The 22101-nt window shown below is 41.0% G+C and overlaps 1 protein-coding gene and 1 pseudogene across 19 annotated transcripts in view; one reads left to right on the forward strand and one right to left on the reverse strand.

Annotated features, from left to right (window-relative positions):
* Positions 1-19307: 19307 nt before the first annotated feature.
* On the reverse strand, positions 19308-19424 carry LOC138381048 (U6 spliceosomal RNA; annotated as a pseudogene).
* A 1083-nt stretch (positions 19425-20507) lies between these two features.
* The window catches only part of WDR20 (WD repeat domain 20), a 73405-nt gene continuing 71811 nt past the window's right edge, over positions 20508-22101 (forward strand). For 6 of the 19 annotated variants that reach the window (XR_011235713.1, XM_069490052.1, XM_069490015.1 and 3 more), the window contains exon 1: positions 20508-20818. Coding sequence is in view for 13 of the 19 variants with exons in the window: in XM_069490052.1 (XP_069346153.1) it covers positions 20570-20818 (249 nt within the window). In the remaining 6 variants the exon portion in view is untranslated. Of the gene's footprint in view, positions 20855-22101 lie in introns of all 19 variants that reach the window. The other 13 variants (XM_069489937.1, XM_069489904.1, XM_069489959.1 and 10 more) reach the window with 6 other exon arrangements.

The following is a 22101-nucleotide window of genomic DNA, read 5'->3' on the forward strand; positions in this document are numbered from 1 at the left end:
TCTTTTTTCTTTGCTGATTTTGCTTTGTGTCCTTTCACTGTAATAAACCATAGCCTTGACCGTATGCTGAGTCCTGTGAGTCTTCCTAGTTAATCACCAAATCTGGGGGTGGTCTTGGGGACTCTCCACAAAGCAAGGTTAAGCAAGCATGCTGGGAAACATAGGGGTCACCACAGTCGAAGCATTTGGCTGGACTGTAGCTGAGGTCTCATTCAGGATGTTTTGGGAATGGTGTCAAGATGTTTGTGTATTTCCTGCTGTATTTTCAATCTTGCCCTACCTCTGGCACTCAGGAGTTATATAAGAGCAGAGTATTTTCATGGAGTAAAATGCATATTCTCAGTTAATTTAGGTGGGACAGGGTAGAAGGGAGGGCAGAAACTTCATCAGCGCATGGTCCAGGCAGGCTAAGTACATGCAAAAATCTGGGCCAAGATAACCAGGGCACTCTGTTCTTGGGCAAAGCAGTGGGCATCTTGGTGACTGCTCCAGTCTGAATTGGTTGCCATTTATTAACACATCTGATGTACAGTTATTATCCTGGGATATCTTTTCACCATCTTCCTAGGGGTTCTCTGCCTTTCCCCAAGCATCGGATCTCCTATTTCCTATATTACTTGCCTTTTTGGGGGGGTAACGCTTGTTTTCCATAGAGTATATCCTCTCATAGTTTCTAAAGAAAGGGTATAAGGAGGGTAAATTGTTTGAGATTTTGCAAACAATGTCATTATACTAAATTTGTATTTGACTGATATGCTGGCTTAGTTACAGGCTAGAAGAAATTTTTCCTCAGAATTTTGAAGCCATCTCAGTTTTCTTTTTCTCAATAAAATTTTTTTTTTTTTTTTTTTTGAGACAGAGTCTCGCTTTGTTGCCCGGGCTAGAGTGAGTGCCGTGGCGTCAGCCTAGCTCACAGCAACCTCAAACTCCTGGGCTTAAGCGATCCTACTGCCTCAGCCTCCCGAGTAGCTGGGACTACAGGCATGCGCCACCATGCCCGGCTAATTTTTTGTATATATATATTTTAGTTGTCCATATAATTTCTTTCTATTTTTAGTAGAGATGGGGTCTCGCTCTTGCTCAGGCTGGTCTCGAACTCCTGACCTCGAGTGATCCACCCGCCTCGGCCTCCCAGAGTGCTAGGATTACAGGCGTGAGCCACCGCGCCCGGCCTCAATAAATTTTTATTGAGAACCTACTATATGCCTGGCACTGTCTCTAAGTACTTGGGACCCATTAGTGAACAACAGTGACAAAGGTACATAAAGAGACAAAGTCAAAGAGTTTATACTCTAGCTTATGTTCTTTTTTTTTTTTTTTGAGACAGAGTCTCACTCTGTTGCCCAGGCTAGAGTGCCGTGGCGTCAGCCTAGCTCACAGCAACCTCAAACTCCTGAGCTCAAGCGATCCTCCTGTCTCAGCCTCCTGAGTAGCTGGGACTACAGGCATGCGCCACCATGCCCGGCTAATTTTTTCTATTTTTTTTTTTGAGACAGAGTCTCACTCTGTTGCCCAGGCTAGAGTGAGTGCCGTGGCGTCAGCCTAGCTCATAGCAACCTCAAACTCCTGAGCTCAAGCAATCCTCCTGTCTCAGCCTCCCAAGTAGCTGGGACTACAGGCATGCACCACCATGCCCGGCTAATTTTTTCTATATATATATTTTTAGCTGTCCATATAATTTCTTTCTATTTTTAGTAGAGATGGGGTCTCGCTCTTGCTCAGGCTGGTCTCGAACTCCTGAGCTCAAACGATCCGCCCACCTCGGCCTCCCAGAGTGCTAGGATTACAGGCGTGAGCCACCGCGCCCGGCCTTGTGTTTTTGCTTTTGGTGGTATTGTTTACAAGTCTGAAGTCATTCTGATTTCTGTTCCTTTTCATATGACATTGCTTCTCTCTGGAAGCTTGTAGGATCTTCTCTACTCCAGTGGTTCTAAACTGTTGCAACGATGTACCTTGGTATGGATCTATTTTTACCCATTTTCCCGGGCACTTGGTGGGCTCATTCACTCTGTAAACTCATGTCCTTTAGTTCTGGAAATTTTTCTTGAATATTTTGTGGATAATTTCCTCTTGCAATGTTTGTACGTTGAACTCTCAGGTCCTCTACTCTCTTAGCTTTTATTCTTTTATGGTTCCTCTTTGCTTATTGCTCTTTTGGGGAGATTTCTTTAATTTTCTTTTCCAATCCTTCTAGCATTTTTATTTCTGCTATCATGTTTTTAATATTCAAGATTTTTTTTTATTTTCTGAAGTTTCTTACACGAATGCCAGTCTGTTCTTGTTTCATGGATGCAGTATCTAATCAATCTGAGAATATTAATATTATCACTTGTTTTAAGATTCTCATCTCCTTGTACAGCCTGTTTTTTTCTATCCATTTGTTTTGATCTCTAAAACGCACATTTAGGGGTTTTTCTCACATGTATGATAATCCTGGGTTGTCTGCTTATGATTAAGAGTGGAGGACTAAAAAGCTGTTTGGAAGATTTGAGCACATGGTTTGCAGGACTTTGAGATTCACTGCAAGATATCTGCATGGGCAATTTGTTGGGAGAACCTCTTAAGCCTGTATCTTGGGAATTGTCAGATTCTTCAGAGAAGACTCTTCTAAAATCTTTGCACGGGGAGTAAAGATTTGGTTGCCAGTGTTCTGGGAGCCTAGTGGGAAAAAAAGGACAGAAATCCCAGTATTCAGTAATCACATGCTCACTCAATCTCCATTTTCAAGACACTATTCATGCCTTAATTTGGCCTAGTATACCCTGTAAAGAAACTGTTTTGCCTTTTCCAAAGAATAAACCTTAGATTTTTGCTAGGATAGGAGAAGGAATCTAGATTTGCAAGGATATATGTAGGATAAACTACAAGAAGTGGGACTGCCTATTCTTCGGATGGAAGAGTACATACATTTTTGATTATTAGTTATTGCCCAGTTGTTTTCTATTGAGCTTGCACCAGTTTACACCATCACCAGCAACATGAAGTATCTGTTTCCTTATATCTTGTAAACAGTTATCAAACTTTTTGACTATGAAAATATTTTATCTGTTATTTAAAATTAAAAAAATTTTTTTAGAGACAGGGTCTTGCTATGTTGCCCAGGCTGACCTAAAACTCCTAGGCTCAAGCAATCCTCCCACCTCAGCCTCCTAAGTAGCTGGGATGACAGGTGTATATCACCACACCCAGCTTATGTTATTTTAATTTGTATTTTTCTTAAGTTTGAGACTGAGTATCTTTTCATGGTTGACAGACATTTGTGTTTCTGTTTTTCTCCTGGTTGCTCATATCTTTTGTCCATTAGATTCTTAGTCTTTGTTTTATCGATTTCTAGGAGTGTTTTATTTTTTTCCCCAGTTTGTTGTTAGCTTTGTTTTTTTTTTTTTTGAGACAGAGTCTTACTCTGTGGCCCGGGCTAGAGTGCCGTGGCGTCAGCCTAGCTCACAGCAACCTCAAATTCCTGGGCTTAAGCGATCCTACTGCCTCAGCCTCCCGAGTAGCTGGGACTACAGGCATGTGCCACCATGCCCGGCTAATTTTTTCTATATATATATTTTTAGTTGGCCAGATAATTTCTATTTTTAGTAGAGACGGGGTCTCGCTCTTGCTCAGGCTGGTCTCGAACTCCTGACCTCGAGCAATCCACCCGCCTCGGCCTCCCAGAGTGTTAGGATTACAGGCGTGAGCCACCGCGCCTGGCCTACTTTTTGTTTTTTTATATTAAATTAAATTAATTAATTTATTTTTTTGAGACGGAGTCTCGCTCTGTTGCCCTGGGTAGAACGCAGTGGCACCATAATACCTCACTGCAACCTCAAACTCCTGGGTTTAACCAATCCTCTCGCCTCAGCCTCCTGAGTAGCTGGGACTACAAGCACACACCACTGTGCCCGGCTAATTTTTCTACTTTTGTGGAGACAGGGTCTCGCTCTTGCTCAGGATGGTCTCAAACTCCTGAATTTAAGCAATTCTCCTGCCTTGGCCTCCCAGAGGGCTAGGATTACAGGCATGAGCCACCGCGCCTGGCCTTTGTTTTTTATATTTGAATCTTTCATCTACTTTCCCAGATGGCTACACCCAGCTATTATATTTACTGAATAGTCATCTTTTGCCCACAGATTTTAAATAACATTTTAAAAATCACACACAAAATTCTTAGGAGTTTGAGTTCATGTCTGGATTCATGTGCCTGTGTCACACTATATCACAATTTTACCATATCTGTTAATATCTGCTAAGCTGATTCCTCTATATTCATTTACCTATAGTCTTCTTTTTAGAATTTTCCTGACTCTTGTTTTTTTTACTTTCTCTACTTGAACTTCGAAATCATCTTATCTAGTTTCCAAACTTAGTTTGGAATTTAACGGAATCACATTAAATTTACAGACTAATTTAGGAAGAACTAATACCTTTATGATGTTGAGTCTACCCAAGAACATGGTATGCCTTTCCATTTACTTAGTTCCTCTTCTGAATCTTTCTGTAGCATTTTAAAGTTTTTACCATAAAGATCTTGCACAGTTCTTATTAAGTATATTCTTAGATATTTTATCTTACTCATAGCTATTGTAAATGGAAACTTTAATAATATCTGCTAACTAGCTGTGGTTTGTATATATAAAATATATTGATTTGTATACAGTAGTTTTGTACCTAGCTAATCCTACTGAATTTTCTTATTATTTATAATAGTTTCTCTGTTCATTCTCCTGGGTCTCCCAGGTGAACAATAGTATCATTTGCAACGCTATTACTATAATGATCATTTTACCTCCTTTTTTCCAATTTATGTAAGTTTTTCATATCTAAAATTCATTTGAGGGCAGGTACGGGTGGCTCACACCTGTAATCCCAGAACTTTGGGAAGCCAATGCAGGAGAATCACTTGAGGTCAGGAGTTTGAAACCAACTTGGGCAACACAGCAAGATGCTATCTCTAAAAAAAATAAAATAAAATAAAAAATAAGTAAAATTCACTTCTTTTTAGATATCCTGATTATATATTAACAGCATCTGGGCCGGGTGCAGTGGTTCACGCCTATAATTATAGCACTCTGGGAGGCTGACGCGGGAGGATCATTTGAGCTCAGGAGTTCGAGACTAGCCTGAGCAAGAGCGAGACCCCCGTCTCTACTAAAAATAGAAAGAAATTATCTGGACAACTAAAAATATATAGAAAAAATTACCCGGGCATGGTGGCACATGCTTGTAGTCCCAGCTACTCGGGAGGCTGAGGCAGGAGGATTGCTTGAGCCCAGGAGTTTGAGGTTGCTGTGAGCTAGGCTGACGCCACGGCACTCTAGCCCAGGCAGAGTGAAGACTGTCTCAAAAAAAAAAAAAATTTACATATATATATATATATATATATATATGTATATAAATATTAATAGCATCCGTATTAGTTTCTTAGGGCTGTTATAACAAAGTACCACAAACTGGGTAGTTTAAAACAACAGACATTTATTGTCTCACAGTTCTAGAGGCTAGAAATCCAACATCAAGGAAGGGGCAGGGCCATGCTCCCTGCAAAGGAGAATCCTTCCTTGCCTCTTCCTAGCTTCTGGCGGCTTGCAGGTAATCATTGGTGTTCCTTGGCTTGCAGCTGCAGCATTTCAATCCCTGCCTCTTTTGTAATGTGGCATCCTCCCCTTTTTGAGTCTCCATGTCTCTTCTCTTAAAAGGACCAGTCACAGGCTGGGCACAGTGGCTCACGCCTGTAATCCTAGCATTCTAGGAGGCCGAGGTGGGCGGATCGTTTGAGCTCAGGAATTCCAGACCAGCCTGAGCAAGAGCGAGACCCCATCTCTACTAAAAAAATAGAAAGAAGTTAGCTGGACAACTAAAAATATATATAGAAAAAATTAGCTGGGCATGGTGGCGCATGCCTGTAGTCCCAGCTACTCAGGGAGGCTGAGGCAATAGGATCGCTTAAGCCCAGGAGTTTGAGGTTGTTGTGAGCTAGGCTGACGCCATGGCACTCACTCTAGCCCGGGTAACAAAGTGAGACTCTGTCTCAAAAAAAAAAAAAAAACAAAACAAAAGAAAAAAAAAACACAACAACAACAAAAAAGGACCAGTCACAATCGATTAGAGCCCACCCTAATTATGTCATCTTAATTTGATTACATTCATAAAGACTCCATTTCCAAAAAAGGTCACATACACAGGTACTGAGGGTCAGGACTTCAACATGTCTTGTGGGAAGACACAATTCAACCCATAACAGCATCAAAATGTTTTAGTCTTCTTTAAGCATCTTAAAGACTACATTTTATAGCAGGAATCCATGGACTTATTTTTTGTTTTGAGGGAGTGTCTCTGAAACCCTTAAAGTTGTATGCAAAATTTGGTATGTACATACATTTGGGTTGGAAAATGGAGTTGAAAGCTTTTATGAGGTTTCCAAAGGGGTCTGTTGTGCCCTAAAAACTTAAGAATCACCTATGCAGATCAAAAAGATATTAAGCTTTATGTTATTAAATCAAGTTGAAAAATAATTACAGGTCTATTAGCTTTATTAGAATATAGATGATTATGGATGTCATCTACATTTAATGACTTTTGTTCAATTACCATATATTTACATAGTGCATTACTTTTTACAAAGAGCTTTTATATATTTTATCTTTTGAACCATTCACATACATAACAAGCATATAATACTCTAATTTTACACACAAGAAAATGGATTCAGAGAGGTTACCGTCTAAAATGTAATAGTAAGTAATGAAGTCAGTTCTCAAACTCAAGGCTTAATGAAACCTAATTTGTATGTGTATATATAAATTTTACCTTTTTAGAAGTGCAATATTATACTAATACATACTAATCTGCAACTTATTTTTTCACTTAATATATTTTGGACATCTTTTCATATCAGTACATATAGGTTTATATATTTGTTTTTTAACAGGTGCAAGGTATGTCATTTCCATAATTTATTTATCTAATTCCCGATTAATGGGAATTTAGGTTATTTGCAATTTTTCACTATTAAGAACAATGCTTGGCAGGGCACTGTGGCTCACACCTGTAATCCTAGCACTCTGGGAGGCTGAGGTGGGAGGATCCCTTGAGCTCAGGAGTTTGAGACCAGCCTGAGCAAGAGAGAGACCTGGTCTCTACTAAAAATAGAAACAAAAAATTAGCTGGGCATGGTTGCTTGTGCCTGTAGTCCCAGCTACTCAGGAGGCTGAGGCAGGAGGATCCCTTGAGCTCAGAAGTTTGAGGTTGCTGTGAGCTAGGCTGACGCCATGGCACTCATTCTAGCCTGGGCAACAAAGCGAGACTCTGTCTCAAAAAAAAAAAAAAAAGAAAGAAAAAACAAAAAAACCCACAATGCTTTAGTGAAAATCCTTGTGTATATAATCTTTGTACATTTGTGGGTCAAGTCCTAGATTTCAGTTGTTGAGTCAAATCACATAACTATAATAAATACTTTGACAGCAATTGTTAAATTACCCTCCAAATAAATAATAGCAATTTACATTCTCACTAATGGGGAACAGAAGTGCATGTTTCTTAATACTTCTGCCAGCACTAAAATCTGTGCCAACACCAGTATCAATTTTATACTGACAGTTATTTTCCAATCTGATAGTAAAAAAAATTGCTTTAATCTGCATTTCTTTCATTATTAGAAACATTGAGCATCTTGTAGTGGGAAAGTTCTTCCTAGGCATGACAGTAAACTCAGAAGTCATAAAACAAAAAGCCTAATGAATGTAACTTTTGTGATTTGCTTATGTCCTTTGCCTATTTTTTTTTTTTTTAACTGGGTTATTTTTCCTTTCTAACTGTTGCAAGGGGAGTTTTTATTATCGGGGATGTTAATCCTCTTGCCATATGTGTTACAAACATTTTTTTCACATTTGTCTTTTCTTTTTTTTTTTTTTTTTTTTTTGAGACAGAGTCTCACTCTGTTGCCCAGGCTAGAGTGCCATGGCGTCAGCCTAGCTCACAGCAACCTCAACCTCCTGAGCTCAAGGGATCCTCCTGTCTCAGCCTCCCGAGTAGCTGGGACTACAGGCATGCACCACTATGCCCGGCTAATTTTTTCTATATATATTTTTAGCTGTCCATATAATTTCTTTCTATTTTTAGTAGAGATGGGGTCTCGCTCTTGCTCAGGCTGGTCTCGAACTCCTGAGCTCAAACGATCCGCCCACCTCAGCCTCCCAGAGTGCTAGGATTACAGGCGTGAGCCACCGCGCCCGGCCCACATTTGTCTTTTCATATGGTATTTTGTGCCATGCAAGCTATAAAAATATCCTATCGCTTCTGAGTTTTGGGCTATGTTTAGAAAAGCCTTCCCCATTTCAAGATTACAAATATATTTATTAGGCCAGGTGTAATGGCTCACGCCTGTAATCCTAGCACTCTGGGAGGCCGAGGTGGGAGGATTGCTTAAGCTCAGGAGTTCAAGACCAGCGTGAGCAAGAGCGAGACCCCGTCTCTACAAATAATAGAAAAATTAGCCTGGCCTGGTGGCTCACACCTGTAGTCCCAGCTACTCAGGAGACTGAGGCAGGAGGATCCCTTGAGGCCAAGAATTTGAGTTTGGAGTGAGCTATGATGATGCCACTGTACTCTAGCCTGAGCAACAGAGAGAGGCCCTATCTCAAAACAAACAAACAAACAAAAGACAAATATAAAAATTAACCTTAAGAATCCAAAAAGAAACTACTTCCATAAATGTATTTGTAACCTTTTTTTTGTTGTTGTTGTTTTTGAGATAGGGCCTCTCTCTGTTGCTCAGGCTAGAGTACAGTGGCATCATCATAGCTCACTGAAAACTCAAATCTTGGCCTCAAGGGATCCTCCTGCCTCAGTCTCCTGAGTAGCTGGGACTACAGGTGTTGAGCCACCAGCCCTGGCCTTATATTTAAATCTTTGATTCGTTTTGAGTTTATTTTGGAATGAAGAGGGAATTAGGAATCTACATTTACTATAAATGGTTGGCTGGGCACAGTGGCTCACGCCTGTAATCCTAGCACTCTGGGAGGCCGAGGCAGGTGGATCCTTTGAGCTCAGGAGTTCGAAACCAGTCTGAGCAAAGGCAAGACCCCATCTCTACTAAAAAAATAGAAAGAAATTAGCTGGATAACTAAAAATATGCAGAAAAAATTAGCTGGGCAGGGTGGCGCATGCCTGTAGTCCCAGCTACTTGGGAGGCTGAGGCAGAAGGATTGCTCAAGCCCAGGAGTTTGAGTTTGCTGTGAGCTAGGCTGACGCCACGGCACTCTAGCCAGGGTGACAGAGCAGGACCCTGCCTCAAAAAAAAAAATAAATAAATAAATAAAATAAAATGTTCCTGTCTTGAACTATTGGCCGGCATGGTGGTTCACGCCTGTCATCCTAGCACTCTGGGAGGCCAAGGCAGGCGGATTGTTTAAGCTCAGGAGTTCGAGACCAGCCTGAGCAAGAGCGAGACCCCGTCTCTACTAAAAATAGAAAGAAATTATATGGACAGGTAAAAATATATATAGAAAAATTAGCTGGGCATGGTGGCACATGCCTGTAGTCCTAGCTACTTGCAAGGCTGAGGCAGGAGGATCGCTTGAGGTCAGGAGCTTGAGGTTGCTGTGAACTAGGCTGATGCCACAGCACTCTAGCCTGGCCAACAGAGTGAGAGTCTGTCTCAAAAAAAAAATAAATAAATAAAAATAAAAATAAATAAATAAATAAATGGTTGACTGTTCCAATGCCTTTTATTAAATTAATCCTGCCATTTCTTTTTTTTTTTTTTGAGACAGAGTCTCACTCTGTTGCCCAGGCTAGAGTGAGTGCCGTGGCGTCAGCCTAGCTCACAGCAAACTCAAACTCCTGGGCTTGAGCAATCCTTCTGCCTCAGCCTCCCGAGTAGCTGGGACTACAGGCATGCGCCACCATGCCCGGCTAATTTTTTCTATATACATTTTTAGCTGTCCATATAATTTCTTTCTATTTTTAGTAGAGATGGGGTCTCGCACTTGCTCAGGCTGGTCTCGAACTTCTGAGCTCAAACGATCCGCCCACCTCGGCCTCCCAGAGTGCTAGGATTACAGGCGTGAGCCACTGCGCCCGGCCTAATCCTGCCATTTCTATCATATGTCTATTTTTATAAAGGTCTAATTCTTATCCTATTCTGTTTTAGGAATAAGATCTGTTTTAATTAAAGAGGTTTCATAATACATATTAATACCCAGGAGGCAAGTTCCTCCTCCCTTGACATTACTCTTCTTCTTACTAGTGATTCTTAAATATTTATTCTTCCAAATGAAACAGAATAATTCTGACAAGTTGTATAGAAAATTCTGTTGAGTTGGATTTGGACTGCATTCAATTCATACATTGATCCAGAAAGAACTGGCACTTTTATAATGTTGAGTCTTTTTACCTAAGGACGAAGTGTTTTCATTGAATTATTTTGTTTTGTTTCTTCATAGTTTTATATTACTCTTCAAGTAGTTTCTGAAATAGTTTCTAACTATATTCAGAGACACTGTGTGGCTCATCCCACAGGGCACCATTCATATTACAGTCAATGTGATTAAAGGCCCTTTACTTCCCTGTGTGATACGTACTAGCAATCGTGAGTTGTTTCCTTTATCTTCTTTTCTTTTTTTTTTTTTTTTTTTTTGAGACAGAGTCTCACTCTGTTGCCCAGGCTAGAGTGAGTGCCGTGGCGTCAGCCTAGCTCACAGCAACCTCAAACTCCTGAGCTCAAGGGATCCTCCTGTCTCAGCCTCCCGAGTAGCTGGGACTACAGGCATGTGCCACCATGCCCGGCTAATTTTTTCTATATATATTTTTAGCTGTCCATATAATTTCTTTCTATTTTTTTTTTTTAGTAAAGGTGGGGTCTCGCTCTTGCTCAGGCTGGTCTCGAACTCCTGAGCTCAAACGATCCGCCCACCTCGGCCTCCCAGAGTGCTAGGATTACAGGCGTGAGCCACCGCGCCAGGCCCTTTATCTTATTTTCTTATTGTGAATGGGATATTTTCTTCTATTATATTTAGTTGCTATTTTGACATGATAAAATTATTTATGTTTGAATATTAGTTTTATGACCTCTACCCTATCACATTGTCTTATTCTTTTTTTCTTTTTTTTTGAAACAGAGTCTCACTCTGTTACCCACCCTCCCGAATAGCTGGGACTACAGGCGTGAGCCACCACGCCCGGCTAATTTTTTGCTTCTATTTTTAGTAGACTGGCTAATTTTTTCTTTTCTTTTTTTTTTTTTTTAGTAGAGACGGGGTCTCTCTCTTGCTCAGGCTGGTCTCAAACTCTTGAGCTCAAGCAATCCTCCCACCTCAGCCTCCTAGAGTGCTAGGATTACAGGCGTGAGCCACCGCGCCCGGACTCTTATTGTTTCTTTCTTTTCTCTCTTTTTTTTTTTTTGAGACACAGTCTCGCTCTGTTGCCTGGGCTAGAGTGCCATGGCCTCACCCTAGCTCACAGCAACCTCAAACTCCTGGGCTCAAGCGATCCTTCTGCCTCAGCCTCCAGAGTAGCTGGGACTACAGGCATGTGTCATCATGCCCAGCTAATTTTTTCTATATATTTTTAGCTGTCCAGATCATTTCTTTTTATTTTTAGTAGAGACGGGGTCTCCCTCTTGCTCAGGCTGGTCTCAAACTCCTGACTTCGAGTGATCCTCCGGTCTCGGCCTCCCAGAGTGCTAGGATCACAGGCGTGAGCCACCGCACCCACCCTGTTTCTTAATATTGTTTTTTGGTTGATCCTCTTAGGTTTTCCAATATATAACCATATATAAATAATGATAATTTCATTTTAAACTTTTGTCTACTGCACTGTCTAGCACTTCCAACACAGTATTAAATAATGGGATCATGAATTCATGTCATGTCTTTTGACCTTAAGTTCAGTGCTCTTTTTTAGGTATATAGTCAACCCACTAGTTATTGATCACGAAATATCTATAAAGCATTGCTCCAGATGAGAAAGGCATGGTAAAAAGAAAAATAAGTCATTCAATGCCCAAATTTATAACCTATTCTTATCCCAACAAACAGATCTCGAGCCACAATAAGTACTCATTTGATAATTCTTGTGCTGTTAAATCCTCTCCAGCAAATTTAATATTCTATCCTACTAAACTGAAATGTGACCTTAAATAGAAATTATTCTTCAAGGACAAGACAGTGTTTTATTTTGTTTTTGTTATTGTTTTAGGAAGAGGGAAGTGGAATGAAATGGGGCTAAGGAAGTGAGTGAACAATGGGCATACTAGATAGATTATTTACCTGAAAGCCAAATACATAAAATAAAAAAAGGGGCTGAAACTCCTACAAGAAGCTAGAAGCAAAGCTATCTGAAAGCACATGTAATGTGACCCTAAGGCACGGTTTAACCTCAGGGGTAAGGTATGTGAAAAGAAAGCATGAATAAGCGTGTTTTCAAGTATATAAATTGCAATCATGTGTAGCCAACAATCTAGTGAGATGAGGCAGCAATGTAATAAATGTCATAATAAAATTAAGTGTTAACATAAGGTACTAAAAGAGAATGTTTCTCAAAGGAGGTCACTTATTTGGCACATATATATTGATTACCTATTGAATGTCAGGCCCCAATCTACATACAGAATACTGAACAAAAAAGACATTCTCTGTTCTCAAAGAGCTTACAATCTACTGGGGGAGGTAGATGTTATTTAAGTAAAGATAAGTGTGTGTGTGTGTGTGTGTGTGTGTGTAATAAAATGTATATATTACTAGAAATTGTGTTAAGTGCTATAAAGGAAATAACAATGCTATGATAAAATAAGGTGGCATAATGTAGATTTGGGGTATCAGGGAAAGCCTCTCTGAGAAAGCATCCTTTAAACTGAAATTTGAGGGATGAATAAGCAGAGCAAAAAGCATTCCAGGCAGAAGTGATTTTTGGAGTTAAGTCTTCAAGAATGAGCAGCATTCTCTTCCCTCTGATGAACAGAGGGGAAAGGGAATCTCACTTATGCAAAGGCAGGAAGGCAAAGATGTGACAGGTATGAGGAACTACAAGTACCATAGCTTAGTAAGGGGGCATGTAGAAACGGAAACATCAGGAAAAGAGGAAAAAAAGTCAAAAATATATTCAATTAAGTATGTGTTGGGCATTTACTACATGCTTAGCAATATACTAGGGAATTCTTATTTCCAAGTGTAAAAAGAATGGTTCCTCCTCTCAATAAACTCAGAGTCTAACTGGGTGAGTAACAGAAACAATCTCTTAAGTAATGTTTCAGAGAATACGCCCTACCCCATCCTAGACTAGATCCTTTTAATAGCATATACTGTATTTTTTCCCCAAACAGTAACTTTTACAATGAATTTTTAAATTAATAAATGCATCTCACTTCCTGTCACAGGCTCCCAACTACTATTAATACTTTACAGCAGTCTATGGCTAGAAATTGCTCAGGTTTGTTGGCTGCTTCTCAACAGCCCAATAATGTTGATGACGCTCTCCACAGAGTGAAAAGTATTTCTAATTATATATAAGTAACACATTAATTTTTACTTTACATACGGCATACCAGCTCTTTTTTAAATCTCCTTCTCTCTATATCCTGTTTAAGGCTCTCAGAAAGTTAGAAATTATTATTGAAGGTATTAAGCTTCAACATCCTTGCTCTAATCTTTACAAAGATAAAACCCACAATACTTATTTGGCTGCTTGGATAAGCTGTCATGTTACCTTACTGAAGTAGCTTAACAATGAAAAACAAAGGTAGCACAAGTTCTATCTACAAAAGTGATGTCATAATTTGCATTCAGTTCTAAGATACTCTAAGTAATAATTCAATTGGTTCTGTTTCTGTGAAAGAATGTCATAGCCTTGTGACAACTAATTCTTATTCCTGTATTTTTTCCTTCATTACTATGGTTTGGAACCCTCATTTCAATCTTATCCCTATAGTCTCAGACAATTAAAATAGCACACATGGAGTTATATTCATTTGAGGGGGTAGGAAACAGCTGGGAGTCTTTCAAGACTAGGATTGGAGAGAGTGGACCATAGGTAAAAGGTAGAGGTTTTCTTTCTTTCTTTCTTTTTTTTTTTTTTGAGACAGCGTCTAGTTCTGTCACTCAGGATGAAGTACAGGGGCACAATCATAGTTCACTGCAGCCTGAACTCCTGGGCTCAAGTGATCCTCCTGCCTCAGCCTCCCAAGTAGCTGGAACTATAGGCATGTGCAACCACACCTCACTAATTTTTTTATTTTTTGTAGAAATGGGGTCTTGCTATGTTGCCCAGTCTGGTCTTAAACTCCTAGCCTCCCAAAGTACTGGGATTACAGGTGTGAGCCACTGCACCCGGCCAGTCGTGTACAAGTTTTTGTATGGACATGTTTTGATTTCACTTGAGTATATACCTAGGAGTGGAATAATTGCTGAGTGCTACGGTAATTATTGAGAGTTTTGAGGAACTGCCTATTTTCCCAAGTGCCTGTACAGTTTTTCATTCTCATCAGCAGTATATAATGAGGATTTGAATTTCTCCATATCCTCACCAACATTTTTGTTATTTTCTGTCTTTTTGATTATAGCCATCCTACTGTATATAAAATGATATCTCATTGTGGTTTTGTCTGCATTTCCCTGATGCTAATGTATACTTTTTCATGTGCTTATTGGCCATTTGTGTATCTTCTTTGCAGAAATGTCTATTCAGATCCTTTGCCCATTTAAAAATTAGGTTATTTTTCTTTTGAGTTGTAAGAGTTCTATAATTCTGGATATAAGTACCTTTTCAGATATATGATTTGCAAATATTTTCTCCCATTCTGTGGGTTGTCTTTTCTAGTTTTGAGTTTTAAAAAAAATCTTTGAATTTTAAAAATACATGTTTGCTTCACTTAAACTTCTGTTCTTCCCCTTTTAGTTTAAAATGAGTACATTTAAAAATGAGTACATATTTACTACAAGATGTTCCTCTTTTCAGACCTGAATTCAAACTATTTCTTCTAATATCTAGGTCTAGGTCAGAAACTTGAACAAGTCATTTCATTAGTCTAATTCTTAGTTTTCTCACTTGTAAAATGGGGATAATGGTACCTACATTATAAAGTTGTATATGAAAAAGAAAGCACATATAAATAAGTACTTAGCATAATGCCCACATAGTAGGTGCTTAGTAAATGTGCTGTATTTGAAGACCTTTAAAATATTAATATTTTTGAAAAGCATTTATATTTCAAGATACATGTGAGATACTGTATTGTATCCTCTTAATAATAATTACAGAAAAGATGTGTTTTTAAAAACAAATTGATTTTGTGTTTAAAATCAATTTGTATTTAAAAACATCTAATTTAGCAATCCCGATAGTATGTCTGCTTTAACATTCTGCAAATCTGAGACACAAAGTGGAAGTGCAGTATTAAAGACAGTTTATTATGTAATGTTTTCCAAATTTGTTTTCAAGTCCTGTAATGGTCTTAGAAAAAAGTACTGAGTCATATGTAATAACAAAGCCTGTCCAATAAGATAAATTTGGGAGATTGCTTACTTGAGTCAGTTAAGATTTCAAATGTGGTTCCTAAAAACACCTATCTATGCCTATTTTTCCTTACATAAGGTCACTGCAGCAAAAACTTTTTCCTCAAAGTTAAAAAAAAATATTTTTAGTCTTTTTGTGCCCTTCCTTTGGCTCTCCCTTTGCTGTGACAGTGGGTCCGGTTGTCATCCACGGCATATGTATCTCGCCCTTTAAACCTATATCTTGCTCTTGCCCTATAATCTTATCTTTCACTCCTCAATAAAGCCATTTTTGTGCTTGCCTTAAAAAAAAAAAATATATATACTTTTAAGCATCTTAATGTATTAATCTCTGAATCTGAAAAACAATAAATTTGGCCTAAAGTGAAAACTCTGTATGTACTTTTATTATTATTACTATTATTTTTAAGTAGAGACGGAGTCTTGCTCTTGCTCAGGCTAGTCTTGAACTCCTGAGTTCAAGTGATCCTCCTGCCTTGGCCTCCCAGAGTGCTAGGATTACAGTCGTGAGCCATAGCACCCGGCCTAAAACTCTGTATGTATTAACTTGCAAAAAAAGAAGTGGTATGCTTTATCAACAAATATTCTTCTGCTCCCCAATCCCTTGGATTGTCCCAGTGTTCCGTCCTCAGTCCTCTTCTTTATCCATTCACTCCCTTGATGATGCCATCTAGGCTTTAAACACTACCTATCTGCTGATGACTGCCAAGCACAGGCCGGCAGCTTAGAACTCTCTCCAGACTTGATTATTCAACTGCCTCCTGGACTTTCTCTCTAAATGCCTAAGAGATATCTCACACCCAGTATGTTCAAAACCAAACTCCTGATCTTCCTTTCAAAACTTGCTCCTCCCCAGCCTTCCTCGTCTCAGTTAATGAATGGCATTTCCACCCTCCAGTTGCTTATGCCTACCTTGGAGTCATTCTTGGCTCTTCCATTTCTCCCACAAGCCCCCCATCTGATCTGCTGGGAAATCCTAATGGCTTTACCTTCAGAGTACACCTAGGATTCTCTAACCTCTCAATCTCAATTGATAGCACTCCAAATTCCAAGCCAAGTCTCTGGCACCACTGGCCTGGATTACTACAGTTAGCCTAAGCAGCCTTCCCTTTCTACTTTTGCTTTCTTAGTGTATTCTCACACCCTGCAATGGTTTCTCTGCTCACTCTGCTTCAGCCACGTTGGCCTTCTTACTATTCTTTGAACACACTACGCACACTCCTGCCTTGGGGGCCTCTGCCATGGTTTTTCTGTTGCTTGGTTCATCCTTTCCCCAGTTCTTCTCATGGTCCACCCCCTTATCTCTTTCAAGTCCTCCCTGAAATGTCACCTTCTCAAGAGGCTTATCTTGACCACTATATTGGAAACTGCAAACTACCCAACACACTCCCAATCCCCCTTAACCCTTATCTATTTCTTTTTCCTAGCAGTAATCACTATACAATGTACTTATTTGTGTTTATTGTTAATCTCTGTTATTGTTTATCCTCAGTTTTCTCCCTGCAAGAATATAAACTCCATGTGTGAGGAATTTTTGATTACTGAGGCATCCCAAAGGCCAGAACAGTGAACAGTATAGCACATGTAGGCACTCAAATACAAATTTTATTCACTTGTAACTTTAGTAGTAAGGAAAAAGATTGAGAATACAAAGACTTTTAACAAGGTCATTCCTATGCTTGAGTGTGTAGACAATGTGGTTAAAAGGCAACATAAAGATATGCATTAGAAGATAATTATCAATACAAGATAATTAGCATATGCTGAGAAATTTAGAATATTATAAATGATAATGAAAGCTCAGAATTTTATAGAGGTAATTTTTAGCTTTTGGGGGAAGGTGGTTATACCTCTTTGAGAATCTGATGAAAGTCATAGACTCTGATGATACAATAAATATGTACCAAAATTCTTGAGGAAAGGCTTGAAGATGAGACTTAAACTAGTTCTCAAAGAACAGGCTATGAAGGGGAAAAGAGGGGGAAGGTCTTTTCAAGGAAGGGACAAAGCTAAGGGTGAGAGCAGGACAGTTTGACTGGAACGGGAGATATATGCAACAGGAAAGGAACAGGCTGAGAGTTGCTGGAGTATGACTTAAATAATGTGGATATTGCAAGTCATGGAAAGTTTTGGGGCAAGAGATTGTAATGTCTAAAGCACTGTTTTAAAAAAATTAATCTGGTAGTCGTTTATGGGAGAGAAGTTGAGAGAAAAAGTGACATTAAGGAAATAATTCATGAAACCATTATAATGACTCAAGTTTGAAATGAAATGGGAACTGATAAAGTTTAGAGACTGATGAATTTGAGACATTAATTTATTTAGAAATGCCTGGTTTAAAACTGAAAATCAGAAATAAACTTTAGGTCAGGCCCAGTCATATAGGTTTAGGTGTTATTTATCAAATCCTTGAGTGTGGGGGGGTAAAAAACTACAAGGTAGAGATTACTAAAATAGAGATTATTCAAAAGCTATGGATGAGACAAAGTGGTCTATTATTGTGATTACAATAAAAAACATGGACCTTATGTAGGATAAAATCTTTTTTTTTTTTTTTTTGAGACAGAGTCTCACTCTGTTGCCCAGGCTAGAGTGAGTGCCGTGGCGTCAGCCTAGCTCACAGCAACCTCAAACTCCTGGGCTCAAGCAATCCTACTGCCTCAGCCTCCCGAGTAGCTGGGACTATAGGCATGCGCCACCATGCCCGGCTAATTTTTTTTGTATATATATATTTTAGTTGTCCATATAATTTCTTTCTATTTTTAGTAGAGACGGGGTCTCACTCTTGCTCAGGCTGGTCTCGAACTCCTGACCTCGAGCGATCCACCCGCCTCGGCCTCCCAGAGTGCTAGGATTACAGGCGTGAGCCACCTCGCCCGGCCGGATAAAATCTTGATAAAATTCTTGAGTTATATAGGTATTATGAGAAATACAATGTTGTGGTTAACTGAAAACTAAAAAAACATTTTTAACTTTTTGGGAGGCAGAGGTGAGAGGATCACTTGAGACCAAGAGTTTGAGGTTGCAGTGAGCTATGATGATGCCACTGCACTCTAGCCTGGACAACAGAGCAAGACCCTGATCTCAATAACCACCCGCCCCCCAAAAAGAAAAGAACCCAAAAACAATTGTAACAAAAATGTTAAATATTTTAGGGATCTATTAATTAAGTAGGACTTTAGTGATATATTTTTTTGGCTAATATGTACAAAGACTACAGCTGTTAGTGTCAAATGCATTATTACATCATTGGCACAGTTTCTACTGGCATCTACTTGCTTTGTAATACAGAAGATATTTATGATTTAGACTTCTCCTACTTTATTTTTATTTTTATTTTTTTTTGAGACAGAGTCTCACTCTGTTGCCCAGGCTAGAGTGAGTGCCATGGCGTCAGCCTAGCTCACAGCAACCTCAAACTCCTGAGCTCAAGCAATCCTCCTGTCTCAGCCTCCCGAGTAGCTGGGACTACAGGCATGTGCCACCATGCCCGGCTAATTTTTTCTATATATATTTTTAGCTGTCCATATAATTTCTTTCTATTTTTAGTAGAGGTGGGGTCTCGCTCTTGCTCAGGCTGGTCTCGAACTCCTGAGCTCAAACGATCCGCCCACCTCGGCCTCCCAGAGTGCTAGGATTACAGGCGTGAGCCACCGCGCCCGGCCTAGACTTCTCCTACTTTAGAATTTACCTCCCCCACTTCTTTGGTTACCCTCCAGATATGATTTGAACTTTCGGGAATATTTCATTCTTGGTGTCACAAAAGTTAGCTTTTTTCTCCCTGGCATTCTACTAGAATGTTTCTGTCACCTTAGAAACATTTTTCTTTTCTTTTTTTTTTTTTAATTTTTGTGTCATCCTTGTGCAAGGGCCATGCTAATCTTTTCTGTATCGTTCCAATTTTAGTACATGTGCTGCTGAAGCGAACACTGGAAACTTTCTTATTCTAGTGCAACATGCCAAGAAACCCAGGTATAAAATGGTGATTGTTTAATCTTACTTTAACACGCATGCCTGTCCTTAAATATCGAAACCCTGTAAACAACTCAGATTCCACCTAAGCTCTTTTTAAAAACAAAAAATCAGTTACCTCTAATTTTGTTAAGAGTTCTTAATAAACTACTGAGCAAGTAAATCCTGCATATATTCAGTCTCTATTTCTCAAAGTTATTCCCGGCCCCCAACCTCTTTTCTATTAACACCCGACGAAGACAAACTTTAGACATGAAAATCTACTTTCTTTAAAATTAGCCAGTGCTCACTACAGATGGGTATGAAGATATTTCATTTGCAAATACATACCTGTACTGCACTCTTCCGCACCCTCACCCCGCCTAAAAAAACAAAACAAAACAAAACAACAACAACAACAAAAACAGAGCGTGAAGCTAAAAGTTGAGTCTTTTGGTACCTTCTCAGAAACTGACTCCAGGAGGCGCAGAGGGCCTTCTTGGGGCATCCAGACGGCCGCGCGGGTGCCCCTCAGCTCTCCGACCGGGACAGTCCCGGTCCCGAAGGCAGCGCCCAGGCGAGGTGGCACGGCCCCCACCCGACCCCTGCGGCATCCGCGCTACCTCCCGGGGTGTCCCACGTGCTGACACCAAAGCCGGCGGCAGTCGAGGATACGCTCGCCCTCTGCTCCTCAGCCTCCTGGGGCCCCTCAGGGCAGGGCCGGAGACAGTTGAGACCACCCCAAGTTCACCGCAGCACTCCGGATGCCAGCCCCGCCAAGGCTCTCCCCCACCGGCTCTCCCCTGGCTCTGGCGGCGGCATAACATTTAAGTTGCCCACGTGCCCGAGCCGGCACCACCTGGGGAGCAGCACAAGATGCTTGAGGCCGCGCCTAGGGGAGGAGCCTACGGACGCCTCGCCGCGTGGAGCGCGCCAGGTGAGCACGCGTGCGCAGTCGGGCCGTAAACAAGCCCGCCCCTTCCCCTTGGTCCGCCTTCAAGGGGCCGGCTCGCAAGTGGGCGGGGCTAGAAAGAAGAGGCGGGGGGAGAGCGAGCTTCAGGAACGGCGCCTGCGCGGTGGGCGTGATCCGGGCACTCAGGGCAGGATGAACGCTGCTTTCCAAGATGGCGACGGAGGGAGGAGGGAAGGAGATGAACGAGATTAAGACCCAATTCACAACCCGGGAAGGTCTGTACAAGCTGCTGCCACACTCGGAGTACAGCCGGCCCAACAGGGTGCCCTTCAACTCGCAGGGATCCAACCCTGTCCGCGTCTCCTTCGTAAACCTCAACGACCAGTCTGGCAACGGCGACCGCCTCTGCTTCAATGTGGGCCGGGAGCTCTACTTCTATATCTACAAGGGGGTCCGCAAGGTACCGACCCGGGCGTCACTGGGGTCCGCCAGCGGCGTGGGCAGAGGCTGGGAGCAGGGCGGTGACAGCGGGGCCAGGGTGACCGATAGGGGTGGCCGTCGCTCTTACTTTTGAGTGGGCCGGTAACTCCACCGGGGTACTCCTGAGGAAAGGGGATTCAAGAGTGAGGAGGGTGGTGGCGGTGCCGTTTCGAAGGGGTGGGGACTGTGGAAAGGGACCATGGGGTGCGGGGTTCCGTTTGGGAGCCCCAGAAGAAGCCGGCTGCCTCACCTCCAGCAGGGTCCGTCAGGCTCTGACATGGGCAAGGGAGCGGGCCTGCGAGTCCCCGGAAGAGGTGGGGTGGCCGTCTTGTCTGCTTAGATCGCCTCGCCTCCTTGGAAGGTTGGCAGTCTCGCCCTGGGTTGGAGAACAGGGACACAAGGCGGCTTTAAAAGGTCTGTAAGGCGGAACCCGGGTTGGGAAGCGGAGGACTGAGACTAGGTCAGACAGAACCTGCTCAGCACGCAGGGCTACTCCACCTGCTGCCGCACTGACACTTCTAGGAGCCTCTCCTTTTGATGTTAACGCTATTTCCAAAACATCCGCGGGAGGACGGCTGTCACTGTCTGTGCCTAGGGAACCTTCTCCTGAAAGATTGTTAAAGAGGGTCATCCCTACACTGTGGGAAGGGCTGAGTACTACAGTTGGGAGGTTGAAATGATCTTTTCAGTGAACTAAGCTGGTTCAGAGGGGTTCTGTGTGAGCGTGCCCAGATTTATCTTGTCCAGCAAGTCGGACTATGTCCCAAACAGGGAGGAATATGCCTTAAAAGCTACTTTAAAGGAACCGTCCTTCTTGGCGGGCGACTTAACAGTAATTCTGTAAAGTATGTAATCATCCTTTAAAAATATCTCTTTAAAAGTAGCAGTTTATTAGCACTTTCTTTCTCATAGTTACAGTTTATTTGCTGTGTAACTGTGTTCTCACAGAGAACTGCTTATTTTCGAGATTGTGGTTTTTGACATGACTCCTTGGAAGAGTGAGGAAATTAATGTGTCCACAGCATCTTCGAATGGGACAAAGTGATAAAAGATTAATTTGTAAATGTTCAATTAGTGTGAAAATAAGTTGTACATCTTTAAGAGTGAACATTCCCAAGATTTGATATATACAGATCCAGTACAGTATTTTTGCTTGTTTACAAGAATTAGGGAAGTGACAATGATATCTAAATGTAGCAAGTTCTTTGTTACACTCAAGGTGAATCTTTTTTATTAATGTTTATGATAATAAGCATACTACTG

The sequence above is a fragment of the Eulemur rufifrons genome, chromosome 2 (assembly GCF_041146395.1).
Source record: "Eulemur rufifrons isolate Redbay chromosome 2, OSU_ERuf_1, whole genome shotgun sequence".
NCBI lineage: Eukaryota > Metazoa > Chordata > Mammalia > Primates > Lemuridae > Eulemur > Eulemur rufifrons.